The sequence below is a fragment of the Macrobrachium nipponense genome, chromosome 27 (assembly GCF_015104395.2).
Source record: "Macrobrachium nipponense isolate FS-2020 chromosome 27, ASM1510439v2, whole genome shotgun sequence".
Taxonomy (NCBI): Eukaryota; Metazoa; Arthropoda; class Malacostraca; order Decapoda; family Palaemonidae; genus Macrobrachium; species Macrobrachium nipponense.
The window spans coordinates 25,670,918-25,687,181 of NC_087216.1; the positions used below are offsets into that span (position 1 = coordinate 25,670,918).

General features: G+C 34.4%; 1 protein-coding gene across 1 annotated transcript in view; it reads left to right on the top strand.

The window, feature by feature from the left end:
* LOC135200946 (uncharacterized) overlaps positions 1-16,264 on the top strand; it is a 98,347-nt gene that overhangs the window by 37,215 nt on the left and 44,868 nt on the right. Inside the window, exon 3 of the mRNA XM_064229721.1 lies at positions 15,324-15,440. Coding sequence (XP_064085791.1) covers positions 15,324-15,440 — 117 coding nt within the window. The remainder of the gene's footprint in view (positions 1-15,323; positions 15,441-16,264) is intronic.

Sequence of the window (16,264 nt, forward strand, 5' to 3'; positions counted from 1 at the left end):
TTAATAAAAACTAACCAAAAATGAATAAAAAGTCCTAGTTATTTATATTTTTAATTACTAAATAGGCAATTAATCAATAAAAAATAAATTAAAGGAATAAAAGTTCCTCAATTATTACTATTGTTTAAATAAAGGAATAAATAAATAAACAAATTGATTAATGAAAAATAAATAAAAACGAATAAAAATTCGCAAATTTGAACCGAAGTGACTCAGCGATGGCGAGAAAAAAAAATAATATTCCCGAATTTATTTCTGTTTTCTTTGCAAATGTCACAGTCGCGCGGATGACATATTTTCTTCTCTTAGTGTCTTTGGTCGTCCGTTGTCTTTGTCGGTGTTTTCTTGTTTTGTATTTGTCCCTTCTCGTCTGCTGCTCTGAGGTGAATTCTGTATCTCATTCGTAATGCCTATATTTAATCATTTTTCTTCATTCATTAAATTTTTTGGGGTGAGAATTTGAGACAATATTATTTTTATGTCATTCCAAATATCTCATTCGTAATGGTTTTGTTTTTGTTCATTTATTTTTTTATAAATCAATTTTTAATTAAATAATAATTCATTTATTAATTAACGATAGAATAACTGAGGACTTTTTATTAATTTTTGGCCATTTATTATTGATTAATTAGTTATTTATTCAATTAAACGATATAAATAACTTAGGAGTTTCTTTTTATTACTTTTTCTCTGACGTTATTTGGCATTGTCTTGAAACAATTTTCTAAAATGTAATTCTGAAGATATATATTTTCTTATTTCTAACTGGAATTTAGAATTATTTGCCGTTTAGTTTCTCGGAAATTATTCTGGTGTTTTTTCGAGACAATGTTGTTTTCATGCAATTCCAAATATATTCATAATGCTTTTATTCGTGTTTTTTATTTTGTTAACAAGTATTCAAAATTACGTTCGTTTTAGTTCTTGAAATTTATTTTGACATTGTTTTGAAACATTTATATATATATAACTATATATATATATATATATATATATATATATATATATATATATTGTATATACATATATATATATATATATATATATATATATGTATATATATCATATATATATATATATATATATATATATATATATATATGTGTGTGTGTGTGTGTGTGTGTGTGTGTGTATATATATATGACATATATATATATATATATATATATATATATATATATATTTATATATATTTAAATATATATATATATATTTATATATGTATATATATAGGACATGCCTTTCATAATCATACGTTTCTTGATTTAGAATACTCTCAAGAAATTCTGGGATGATTTTCTCTTATTTTTTATGATTATTGTACTCTCTCTCTCTCTCTCTCTCTTCTCTCTCTCTCTCTCTCATGCAAAACCATACAGGACTCCCCAGCAGCATCTCCCTCCCGCAGTGTCTGATACAAAACACACGTGCCGTCTTCACCTCTCTCTCTCTCTCTCTCTCTCTCTCTCTCTCTCTCTCTTTCTTCTCTCTGCTCTCTCTCTCTCTCTCTCTCTCTCTCTGACTCTTAATTAATTAAGGTTTTTTTTGGTCCATCCTATTTGTTTTTTATGATGCGTCATTAGGGGTCATATCCTGTGGGCTTTTCAATGTTAGTTTTTTTAATTTTATTGTTAGGTTTTTTTATTAGATTCTGTGATTTTCGGTGTGATCTGATTTGCATATATTCTTTTATTCATTATTTGTGGAAGTTTTTTAGTAAATGTAATGTGGTTTATTATAGGTCCTTTATAATATTTAAAAAAAATTTCATTGTTATTTAAGACTTTTTATTAACTCAATAAACTTCCGTAATAAAAAAACTGCAAAAATAAATCTACCAAATGACCTTTTTTTAATAAGGACCCAACCACCACCATAACCTCCCTCCCCCTTCATCTTTGCCAACCCCCAACCCCCAAACCCCAACCCCCAAGCCCCCATCCTCCCCTACCATCCTCTACCCTACCCCTTACCCCTTCTCAACCACCACCCCTTCCCCACCACGGATAAAAAAAATTAAACCAAAACAAAAAATACAAGAAGAAGAAGTCTTACCTCCTCTTCCCTTCCCTCCTCCATACCCTACCCCCTTAGCCCTCTCCCCCTGAACCCTCTCCCCCTGAACCCCCTACCCCTTACCCTACCCCCTACCCTCATCCCCCAACCCTCATACGATATAAAAAAAAAATAGAAAAAACCTCCTAGGAGAGAAGTCTCCCCGACGTCTGGTGTTGTACTTAAAACTCCAGGCAAGAATCGTGTTGCAAAAGCAGCAGAGGTTTGTCTAATTATCACACGGGTGGCCGTTATATATACGCACGTACATAGCAGCGCCCCGTGCGTACCACATATGCGCGCAGAAGAAGAAGAAGAAGAAGAAGAAAAAGAAGAAGAAGTGTCATCATCATCAGGGTCATCTCGCCGACGTATATATTGGAAAATCCTTCATCCGGAGCAAGGCCGTAACCGGACCTGCGCAGAAGCGACCTTATTCCTGCTCGCAGGCGCATTCGCGGTCATGTACGAGCAACGTTGCAAACAAGTGCTAGTCTTGTACCCTGTGTTTTCTTTCTTTCTGTCTTTTTTTTTAGTTCCTGCGTGTCTGTAAAATGCTGTGAATGGCTGCGTTCAACTGGTCTATCATTGAGACGTTTTTTGTATATTGCTCAAATTGGCTGCGTTCAACTGGGCTTTCATTGAGACGTTTTCTGTAATTTGCTCAAAATGGCTACGTTCAGCTAGTCATTACTCGTGACGTTTTCTGTAAATTGCTCAAATTGGCTGCGTTCAACTGGTCATTACTCGAGACGTTTCATGTATAATGCCCTAAATGGCTGTAAATTGCTCGAATTGGCTGCGTTCAAATGGTCCTTCCTTGAGACGTTTTCTGTAAATTGCTCAAATTGGTTGCGTTCAAATGATGCTTCTTGGAGACGTTTTCTGTAAATTGCTCAAATTGGCTGCGTTTAAGTGGGCTTTCATTGAGACTTTTTTCATAAAATTGCTCAAAGTGGCTGCGTTCAACTACTTATTTCTTTAGATGTTTTCTGTAAAATAGTTCATAGTGGCTGCGTTCACATACTTATTCCTTTAGACATTTTCTCTGAACTGCCCGAAGTGGCTGCGTTCAGCTTGTGGTTACTGAAAATATTTTCGGTAAAATGCCAAAAGTGGCTGCGTTCAACAGGTCATCAGTTGAGACAATGGCTACGTTCAACTGGTGATTCCTTGAAATATTTTCTACAAAATGCTCATAGTGGCTGCGTTCAACTGCTTATCCTTGGGAGACTTTTCGTTTTTTAAAGAATTTTCATTTATAGAAGTGTTCCTGACTTAAAGTAGTATTCAGAGAGAGAGAGAGAGAGAGAGAGAGAGAGAGAGAGAGAGAGAGAGAGACTCAAGTCTCATAAATCTTTCAACGGAATAATTCATTAGCAATATTTGCAGATGATCGCTTTGAATGGCATTCTGAGAGAGAGAGAGAGAGAGAGAGAGAGAGAGAGAGAGAGAGAGAGAGAGAGAGAGAGGATCCTAATAAATCCTTCAACGGAATAATTCATTGGCTTCATTTGCGAATGATTACTTTGAATGATATTACGAGAGAGAGAGAGAGAGAGAGACCTTACCTTACCGTTACCTTACATCTTGTTCGGGTTGCCCCAGGTCCCTCAGTGAGGCACCTCTAATGTCTACCAGAGAGAGAGAGAGAGAGAGAGAGAGAGATTCCCAATGAATCCTTCAGCGGGATCCTTCATTAGCTTTCATTGACATCCTAAAAATCTCTCGGGTTTCCGAGTAGGACCACCCCTCTTACAAAGGACCCATTGACGGCGACGCCCTCCCGAAATATATCGAAAGGGGGAGGTCCTTCCTCCCCCTTCCTCCTCCATGTTGACACAAACGAGCAACCCCTCTCTACTTGAGAGGACTCAACACCTCTTCTTTACGACTTTATGCTCTCATGATTTATTGGTAGTCTTTATTGATTTGCTTATTACAAATTCCACTGATCGAAGGAGAGAGAGAGAGAGAGAGAGAGAGAGAGAGAGAGAGAGAGAGAGAGAGCAGGGGTGGGGGAGGTCAAAATGAGCGTCTTCTCTCTCTCTCTCTCTTTTTCTCTTATAGGGCATTTCTCATGGTTTTCACTTATGGGGAGAAAAAGAAATCATCATTATCATCTCTCTCTCTCTCTCTCTCTCTCTCTCTCATTTAGCTTAGAAATTAAGTACCCAAATTTGAACTTTGGAGCTACAACGGAGAGAGAGAGAGAGAGAGAGAGAAGACGATGCTGATGACTTCTCTTTCTCTCTCCCTCTCCGTAAAAATCATGAGAAATACCAATCAAAGAGAGAGAGAGAGAGGGAGAGAGAGAGAGACATTCCAACACCCTTCCTAAATCTAATGCAGAAATGGGCTGATCTCGACGAAGTAATTACCTCCAAAAACCATTCATAAGATATCTCTCTCTCTCTCTCTCTCTCTCTCTTTTCCCCCCGGCTGAGTGTTACAATGTTAACGCTCGCCGAGTGGCTCTGTCATCGCGGCTTAACCTCGGGGCGTTCGTTGAGCGTCCCCGTTGTCATAGCAACGGCGTCCGAGGCTGAGTTATGGATGGGTTGCTTTCATTCGCACTTAATTTGGGTCACTGCTGGGAGATTACGAACGAAGGGGTTGTTAGCGTGATGGGATAATGGGATAGGGTGGGGGGAAGGGGTGATGATGGGGAGGATGGGAGGTGAACGGGGAAAATGGTTGAATGAATCGTAATGTTCATAATTATGATAATAATAATATTCTGTTTTAGCTCAGTGCGATGTATAAATGATAAATTTGTAAATAAAATTAATTTATAAAATAATAATATATATATATATATATATATATATATATATATATATATATATATATATATATAAATTATACAAGTAAAATAAGATTGTTGACTTAACTCTTTATATTAAAGTAAATAGTTTTGTCCCTTACTCTCTTTATTGCAATCAAATCTCTTCCCTGTTACAGAACTGATAATGTTTGGATTCGAGATTGGAAGCCACGAATTGACTTATCCCTTGTTTTGGGTTTATCTTGTTTTTTCCTTTCATTCTTCTTCTTCTTTTTCTTCTTTTTCTTCTTCTTTGGGAGACGAGTGAGGTGTTTAGAAGACGGAGGACCAGCGATTGAGACAACACCTTTTTGCTCTCTCGTCAATCGGCATTGTCATTGAAGATGGTCTATACTCTATGTGTGTGCGTCTCTCTCTCTCTCTGTCTCTCTCAGTCAAGGGATGGATGCGTTTGTTGCGCTTCTCCCGTTGTTGTTGTTGTTGTTGTATAGGTTGTAAAGGGAAGTTCGTCGTCACTCGTCAGGAGACTAATTAAGGAAGGGAAGAGGGAGAGGAGAGAGGAAGGAAGTGATAAGAAGATTAAGTATTGGAATACGATTTTATGAGAGGAAAGTAAGTCTCATTGTCACAAGTCGGAAAATTGTCACATACATTTCACAGACATGTTGGAAACAAGTCATTGACCTTAAGTGCAGAAGGGTACGTCCACATTTGTGTAAAACATGCCCCAAATACACGTTGGAAACTTATAGGGTACGTATCACAAATGTTGTAGACAAATTATTGACAAGTTGGAAATTAGTCATTGAAATGTTGTAAACAAGTTATTGACATATTAAACAAGTCAATGACATTTTGTAAACAAGTCAATGACATTTTGTAAACAAGTCAATGACATGTTGTAACAATTCAGTGACATGTAAACAAGTCATTGACATGTTGTAAACAAGTCAGTGAATGTTGTAAAGAAGTCAACGACCTTAGGTGTAGAACGGATCTGTGGCAATTGCTGGATAATCATATGAAGAACTGGTTGGGAATAACATTAAGTCTTTGACTTGTATGTAAATTGTTTGTGATGTGTTTACAACAAGTTGCCTACATGTTTTACTGCAGTTGGGAGGCACCCTAAGAATAAGGAGAGTTGAAAAATGAAAAGAATAAACTAAAGAACGGGTGACAAAGGTAGAACGAAAGTAAATGTTAAAAAAAGGAGTTAACAAACCAATTATAAAAATACTGATACCCTTGTACCATATACCACCAAAAAAAAAAAAAAAAAAACACCAGCTTCCTTAGATGATGCCCACAGATCAATCTCTCTCTCTCTCTCTCTCTCTCTCTCTCTCTCTCTCTCTCTCTCTCTCTCTCTCTCGCTGTGCTGATTCGGGATCATGCTAACCAATTATGAAAATAGACATCCTTGTACTATAAACAAAAAGAAAAAAAATAGATACCATATGAAAGCTTCCCTATAGATGATGCCCATAGATCAAATTTCTCTCTCTCTCTCTCTCTCTCTCTCTCTCTCTCTCTCTCTCTCTCTCTGCTTATTCTGGATTATGCTAATACATGACTCTTGTTTCCCGCTGACGTGCGTGTATGTATAAAGATTTACACTTCTTTAACTCGTCATGCTATTTTCGCTCTCTCTCTCTCTCTCTCTCTCTCTCTCTCTCTCTCTCTCTCTCTCTCTCTCTCTCCGACGGATCATGGCTGTTGCATGTGATGAATCGATGATGATAATGAATATGGTGTCTAGGATAGTGATGATTCATATTTGTGTTGAATTACGTCATAGACACATTCATTATTATTACTATTTCTGGCTCTTTTATACAATTATTTTGATAATGATGAAAGGATGATTCATGAAGATGGTTGTTTTTTATGATGATATTCTTGAAATTCATTATTATTATTATTATTATTATTATTATTATTATTATTATTATTAATTAATAGTTATTATTATTACTATTATTATTATTATTATTATTATTATTATTATTATTACAAAAACCTTCATTATGATGCAACAAAGATTAATATCAGTAAAAATTTATCAATATTATGAAAACTCATTGTTTTTTTTAATGTTATTTCTACAAATTATTGTTTTTGCGTTATTTCTACAATAATCTAGGATTAAAATTATGTTGCCTTTATGTATTACCTTGTATATTTATGCATTTGATTTATTTGTTATTTATTGATTTATTCTTTTATGCCAGTATTTATTTTCACTTTTAACTTTCTAGTTTTTAATGTCATTAGTTAGCTGTATTTTATTTGCCATAGCTGGATTTTTTAGAACCTTAACCATGTAATAATAATAAAATAATAATAATAATAATAATAATAATAATAATAATAATGATAATAAACTTTCCCGAACTTTTAACTAAGACAACTTAGGAGTGCCAAGATGGCGACCAAAGGTGACAATCCAATTCCCATCATGTAAGAGATCAGTGTTGACATCACGATGAAGTTGCGTTTGTAACCTCTCGAGCGACTTTCTCACCTCGTGGTTCAGACTAAAGTGGCCTTATGCCAGCGCGCAGATGTCCGTGGATCGCCGTAAAGTAGAGGAGGAGGAGAAGTAGCAGCAAAGTAGCAGTAGCAGTAGCGCTCTGTTAAGACAGAAGTCATCACGGTTGTGGTGTTAATCCGCCTGATTTCGGCGATCAACCATCGGGATTTGCATGTAGCTAAAGTCCGCGCCAATTGATTGGGAGTGTTTACACTTGTTCGGGTATTACTAGTCAACACTGTGTACACAGGGATTAGGCTTGAGTGTTCTCTCTCTCTCTCTCTCTCTCTCTCTCTCTCTCTCTCTCTCTCTAGACATTACTGAGTTGTTGTTTTTCTTTTTGTGAGTAAGGACCTCTCTCTCTCTCTCTCTCTCTCTCTCTCTCTCTCTCTCTGTAGACATTACTGAGTCTTTTTGGTGAGTAAGAACCTCTCTCTCTCTCTCTCTCTCATTCTCGCTCTCTCTCGCTATCTTTTATCTTTTGCCTCGCTTTTGGTGTAAGATTATCGTGCTCTCTCTCTCTCTCTCTCTCTCTCTCTGTAGACATTCTTTGCCCTTCTTTTTGGTGCGAGTAATCTTATTGTGCTCTCTCTCTCTCTCTCTCTCTCTCTCTCTCTCTTGGTAGACACTTAGTTCCTGCCTTTCTTTCGGTGTGAGTAAACTTATCGTGTTCTCTCTCTCTCTCTCTCTCTCTCTCTCTCTCTCTCTCTCTGTAGACATTTATTATTCCCTGCTTCATCATAATCCTTGTTAATAATCAGTATATTTTTTTTTTACTTTTCTTACATTGTATTTTCATAAACATTATAAATTATATTGAGATTTTTATTATTGTTATTTCCTGAACATATATAAATACATTCTATTGACATTCAAGGAAATATCGTCTCAGTCACGAACAGATCTTAAAACCAGGAAATAGATTTTCTCAGTTTAAAAGCTAACACACTCATCCCCCTATACCGATTATAAACTAACTACGTAATGACTCCTATAATGTCTATATACGATGTCTCGCGCCGCTGTTTAAAGCTGTATAATGACTGCCTATAATACCTACAGTGATTATTCACAAGCGGACGAATGAGTCGTAAATACCACAGTTTGGGCAAAATTCCCCGTCGGGAATTCGTCCAGTTGAATTTGGCCAAATTCCTGACGCGTCTGTGAGCCCAGAAGTAGACTTTCGGTCGTGTGGTGTTCTTAAAAGAATAGGATTCTCAGGAATGTTGCGTCTGCGATTCCAAGTCAGGAATCTATTCTTGTCTTCCTATTTTGATGTAGATTTAATTTTGTGTTTATTCCGGTTTTTACGAAGGAAAGTTTCGTAGGTCAGAGAGGAAGAGAGGGAAGGGTTGAGAGAGAGAGAGAGAGAGAGAGAGAGAGAGAGAGAGAGAGAGAGAGAGGTGGTGGGGGAAAGTGATGCTAAGCTGATGTTGAATCAACAGGGGCAGACCCTCTTGTTGTTGTTTAAATACATGCAAAGTTTTTTTTTATGTTGTAATGCCAGTAACGGTCAAATAACGCCAGTAACGGTAAAATTACTTAAATAACCGTAAAATAACTCAAGTAACGGTCAAAGGGTGTAATGAGAGTACTCGTAAAATACTTAAGTAACGGTAAAACAACTGAAGTAAAGGAGAAATAACTAGAGTAACGGTAAAATAACTCCAGTAACGGTAAAGTAACGGGGAAAAACCCGAGTAACGCTTAAGTAATTCCCGGAACGGTAGTAATTCCAGTAACGGTAAAATAACTCCAGTAACGGTAAAATGACTCCAGTAACGATAAAATAACGTCAGTAACGGTAAAGTAACTCCAGTAACGGGGAAAACCTTGAGTAACGCTCAAGTAATTTCCGTAAAGGTGTTCATTCCAGTAACGGTAAAATAACTTCAGTAACGGTAAATTGACTCTAGTAACAGTAAAATAACTTAAATTCAATGATAAGCAAAAATAATTCAGTGGAGACAATCATAACAGTTACAGAAATTATATTAATATAATTAATATAATTAAGTCCTAATGATGAGTCATTAGTTACGAACATTAATAACAGTCATTTGATTGTCACCTAATTAATTAAAAAATATTATACAGAGAATTAGGAAGAATCAGTTCATTATAATGCAATCTATAATGAAAATATGTTTATAAAAGGCTATGAAATATTTTCATTTGACTCGAAATTATTATAGACAGAATTGGGAGAAAATCACCTCATTGTAATGAAGAATATAATGAAGATATATTTACAAAAACACTTTATAAAATATGCTTAATTAGCTTAAAAATATTATAGAGAGAATTAGAAAAATCAGATCATTATGATAAAATTCATAATGAAAATATATTTATAAAAAGACTTTAATTACTTAAATATATTTAACTTAAAAATATTATAGACAGGCTTGGAAAAAATCTCCCTCATAATAATAAAATTTATGATGAAAATATATTTATAACAAATGTCTTTATAAATGAAATATGTTTGAGTTAAAAATATTATAGACAGGATTGGGAATAATCACCTCATTATAATAAAATTGATGATGAAAATATTTTTTTTTAAATGACTTTATAACTGAAATATGCTTACTTGACTGAAATAAGAAATCATAGACAGAATGTGAAAAAGAGGCCTGGGTATGTGTAAGGGGTGAGGGGTGAGGGGGCCTGTTGAAAAATGGGGGGAGGGGAGGGGGGCTTGTCAGGGGAGTATGTAGGGACCAACAAAACCAGTCTTTTATAAAGTGGCTGTCACTTGGCCCTGAACCAAAAGATCGAACAAACACGCACACAAACACACACAAACACAAACAAATATAAAACCTCGGTCGCGCCGATCGACTCCTTCAATCTTCCTTAATCTGGGCTTTCGCAAAACAGTTGGCCAGCATCTGAGGATTCTAAGCCTCTGTTTTGCATGGACTAAAAGGGATTCGGACACCATTCTTTTTACGTTCGGATCCTCTATTTTTTTAAGGGGCGCGTTCAGCCGTCCAGCCGCAGCGTCGCTAAACCGTTTCCCACGTTCGTCTAACGAGTGAAAATAGTTTTTTATTTCGAGTGTCAGACTCTTACATTTCAAGGGCGCGTTCCTTTGCCTCGTCGTCGCGTCGGTAAGACCTTTTCCGTTTACCTGACGAGTAAAACTAACTTTTTATTTTTATTGCAAATCCACAGTATTCTTTCTTAATCTAGCAATTCGTTTTCTAAAACGACTATAATTAAACCCTCAAATACGCCTTTCAGAACGGACCTTTATTGAGCAAAACGCGAGTGCGCTTTTTTTTAAGCGTCTTCTGAGAACGTGACCAACTGAACGCACCCTACCAAACCGTTGAGAGAGCGCGCATATTTTCCCTGGAGAAGAATGGATGCAAATTACCGAATTTATTTGCTGCCGAAGAATGAGTCAGGTACGCGAAAGACGAAAGAGAGAGAGAGAGAGAGAGAGAGAGAAATGTGAAACAAGTCTATCGTAACATTAGTGGCAATGGTATTCGCTTTTATATTCTTTGATACACCTAAATTCGTCAGAGCACCGGAGAAAGAGAGAGAGAGAGAGAATTCTCCAAAGTCGCAAAATACGAGTTAAATTTTGCAAGATTTTTGTGACGAAAGAAGATATTTCTAGAAAAGACATTTCTCGAAGTTTCTTTTAGAAAGTATTTCTAGGAAAAGCTATTTCAAGGGGAATATATTTCTAGGTGCTATTTCTAGATGACGATATTTCTTGGAGAAAAATATTTCTTGAGAAAGATGTTTCTAGGATTAGATATTCTAAGTGATATTTCTAGGGAAAATGTCTGTAGGAGAAGCTATTTCTAGAAAATTTGGTCCAAACAGGTCTAAATTGATAAACATAGGTATCTTGATCTATTACGATAAACATATTCATCAACCGATATCTGTATCCCTGTATATATGAACATAAATACCAATATTCATCAATAAAAATACATACATACACGCACACAAACGCCCAGTCACAAACGCACCTAGAGTACAAACGTGCTAACAAATATTGTCACTTATGTATACCTAATATTATATGGAGTTAAACCCTTTCCCAAACCTTGTTGCATACAAAACCATTTATATTTTCAGAAACAACCATTTTTTTTTTAAAGGACACAGCGCCGCTACCTCTTTCACAGAGACAAATTGTTTGTCTTAAGACAAAAAGGAGCTCGCTTTGTTTACTTTGTGTCCCAAGAGAATTTGTCAAGATTTTCTTTTGAGCTAGGGTGAACTCTCTCAGCTAAAAGGCGACACGCGTTCGAATCCTGAGCAAGAAGGAGGGGAGGGGTATGGGAGCGGTTGTGTAATTTGTACCCCTGTTAACCTAAGGGATAGATTAGGTATACCTAGTTATTAGAAAGGTATATCAGAGTAATTCATGATTTTTATCTCTGTACAGTTTTATCTTTAACTGATTCCAGACGATTTACACACATCACACAACACAACACACACACACACACTATATATATATATATATATATATATATATATATATATATATATATAGATATGTATATATATATATATATATATATATATTATATATATATATATATATGGAACCACATTACGGTACATATGCAACTAATATTTATAAAGAAACATCATGAAAAGAATTCTCTATCTCTCTCTCACGAAGGATAAACAGAACGAGAGAGAGAGAGAGAGAGAGAGAGAGAGAGAGAGAGAGAGAGAGAGAGAATCCTAGATAAACAGATGTTTTGCTTTGATATTTGAGGGTACTGGGCAGTGTCGAGGTGCTGTCGCAATAGTCACGGCTGTTTACGTAGGTGAAGACTGGGCAGAAGTGGGCTTGGCCCTAGGGTAGGGTATTTACCAGTGTCTTTAATTATTATTATTATTATTATTATTATTATTATTATTATTATTATTATTATTGTATTTGGGTATATATTCTTCTGCAATCTTGTTTACCAAATGATTATATTTTATCATTTTTTTCATGTGGAAATTTTACGTTTGAATAATAATAATAATAATAATAATAATAATAATAATAATAATAATAATAATAATAATAATAATAATAATAATAATAATAATATTTACTTTTATTATTATTATTATTATTATTATTATTATTATTATTATTATTATTATTATTATTATTATTTATTTATTTTTTTTTTATTCATTATTTTCCATATGGAAATTTTCCGTCTCCAACAACGACAATAATAATAATAATAATAATAATAATAATAATAATAATAATAATAATAATAATAATAATAATGCTAATAATAATAATGCTAATAATAATATATAATAATAATAATAATAAACAATTCACATATCATTTCTATCATCACACATATCATTATACATCATTATTCATGTCACCCTCATTTACGGGACAATTTTAGTCAACAGAAAATATAGAATGTCTCAGTCGACGTATCTTCGGAGTTTCCTTAGTAACATAAACCATTGTTGTAATGTTTGTAAAAAACACTGCATTTACTGGGTGGTCACAGCTATAGTCGATTGATTCTTTTGTATATACGATTTGCTACGCTGCCAATGGCCCTGGGATGGGATTATGATAAATACACGAGGAAAGATGTATTTATGTTTGTGTGTGTGTGTGTGCGTATGAAGTCTGGAGTTGGCTATGGAAAGATATATATATATATATATATATATATATATATATATATATATATATATATATATTATATATATATATATATATACAATATATATAAATTTTTATCACATCACCAATATTCATGCACTTGTTGGCCGAGTTGGTAACTCCACTGAAGTCCTGATTCCTCCTCTGTGCGCTGGTTCGAATCCACGCGAGGACGGAATTATTATCGACTAAAAAAATTCTTCTTCGTTTACATATTTGAAGATATATCAATTCCGAGATACAAGCGAATCGTGTATTAAACGACATTTTGTAGCTTAATGCATATATATATATATATATATATATATATATATATATATATATATATATATATATATATATATATATATATATATATATATATATATATATATATATATATATATATATATATATATATATATATATATATATATATATATATATATATATATATATTCATGAATAGCTGAAATTAATACAGTACAAAATCGTCCTTCCTTATATAGTCTTCCAGACATTTCTCGTTTCCTAACTTAATTTCGACAATGCAAACCATCTTAGCTAACTTAACCTTTAATTATAAACTAACATATTTAGAGAGGGCGGAAGCTATTGCTTGAAATATGATGAAAAGTGAATGGGGTGGACAAAGAAATATTAAAATTATCCCTTTCTTTTGAAATGAGGGGTTAAGAAAAAGCACAAAAATGACGTCCTGTCGAGTTTGAAAGATGTAAAATGGCACAAACTAGCAAGCAAGGAAAGTGAATAATTGCATTAGGTACCTTACGACAAAATACTGATTATGTTTGCAAAACATATGCTGTATTTGTTATTTGTAGCTTAAGGAAGCCAATAAGTAACTTAATAAGTAAATAACAAGGAGGAATAATAATTGCATTGGGAACCTTACGACCAAAAAAAACTTTGCAAAATACTTAGTATGTTTGTTTCTTTGTTTGCTATTAGTTAAGTAACACTAGGGTCCGAAATATGTTAATTTCCTTGGCCAAATAATGAATTCATTTGTTTCTTTGTGACTTAGCCAAACAAACAAAGTAACTGTATTAGTAACATTGGGTTTCTTATCAAAAGGATACACAATGGTGGTTCTTAAGCTTAGGTAAGCATTTGACAAAAACTGCGGCGGTCATTTATAATTAGACGAGAGAGAGAGAGAGAGAGAGAGAGAGAGAGAGAGAGAGAGAGAGAGAGAGAGAGAGAAATTTATTATTTTTCATACTTCATATATTTTGGTCGTGCAGCGTACAAGGAGAAAAACGTATGTGTGTGTGTGTGTGTGAGAGAGAGAGAGAGAGAGAGAGAGAGAGAGAGAGAGAGAGACTGCACCAGTTAGGGAATGCCTGTGCTGCTGATGCTGTCATAAAGAATGAATCAGAGAGGGAACCACAGATGGTTGGGCCATCATACCTCCTCGTCTCTCTCTCTCTCTCTCTCTCTCTCTCTCTCTCTCTCTCTCTCTCTCTAATATCTACGGTCCTTGGATTATTCATTTCTCTCTCTCTCTCTCTCTCTCTCTCTCTCTCTCTCTCTCTCTCTCTCTCTCTCTCTCATTATCTACGGTCCTAGGATTATTCATTCTTCTCGCTCTCTCTTTCTCTCTTTCTCTCTCTCGTGTCTACTGTCTTGAGATTATCCATTCTCTTTCGTCCTACCCACCTTCCTCTCTCTCTCTCTCTCTCTCTCTCTCTCTCTCTCTCTCTCTCTCTCTCTCTCTCTGTAACAGTTTCATATGGAATCTAGTATTTAATTACTAGCAGAATTTTAATACTTTAGTATTTTGTCATTTAAGATGGCAATATATATATATATATATATATATATATATATATATACATATATATACACAATATATATACATATATATATATATATATATTCTATATATATATATATAAATATATATATATTAAACGTACATATTCTTTATAGGTATCAATAACCTCGGTACAGAGGTTCCTAAAGCTTTTTGACTTATCCCTTAATAACTTTAATAATAATGGTATTTACATACTGGTATATGTATTAATAATGGAATCCGTATATCACTTAATTATTGACTATCTGCTTCATATCCAATTTTACTTTTAAAAGTTCCAGGAACACTAAAATACCTCATGAGAAATTTTATGAATAAAAGATTATACATTTCTATCCATGATTCTTTATTTATTCATTTATTTATTTATTCATTCATTTTTTTTTTTCTTTTTTGGATGTCTCTACCTCTTCTTGTGTTTTCCTCACAGGCGAATGTTCCCCACCTTTCAAGTCCGGCTCTTCGGGATGGACCCCACCTGTGATTACATGCTGATGATGGACTTCATCCCCGTGGACGATAAGCGATACAGATACGCTTTCCACAGGTAAGTTCATTATTTAATGAGCCTGTAAGGTTGATAACCCGCATATGGGTTGGGGAAGGGGAGTGGGGATAGTGGCACAGGTAAGTTCATTTATTGATTAACTTTTAAGCCTGATAACCCGTAGGGGGGGGATGGGGTTAAGGCAGTCAGTGCATCTCACGCGGTACGCCGTATAGGCGTTGTATAATAAATGCCGTTTGCGGCGTGCCCTAGGGTCCGTCACTGCGCCCAGTTTGTTTTGAGCCTTATATTTTGCGACTCCTTCTTCCGTCCTTCCATTCGCTGGCCAGCCACTCCAACTCCATTTCATAAATTAATAAACTGTATGATTATTGTTATTATTATTATTATTATTTTTTTTTTTTTTTTTTTTTTTTTTTGTCTATCAGTCCCTCCAATTCGACTGGGTGGTATTTATGGTGTGGGGTTCCGGGTCGCTTTATTATTATTATTATTATTATTATTATTATTATTATTATTATTATTATTATTATTATTATTATTATTATTATTATTATTATAATGTTTTTACAGTTATTATTATTATTATTATTATTATTATTATTATTATTATTATTATTATTATTATTGTACTTAGGAAGCAGACCCTCTCTCAAGCATACTTTATTAAAAGTAATGGCTACTTCAGCAGCGTTACACTTGTAGAGATTCTTCTCTATTTTCCGAATAGCGGATTTTTCCGTGCTACTTAGACAGGCTAGTAGAGGGCACCTATGGGAGGGGTCATGATCAAATACAGAGTCAAAATGGTGTATATTTGAATTTTACAGATAAACTATGATACCATAGTTATCAAAGTCATT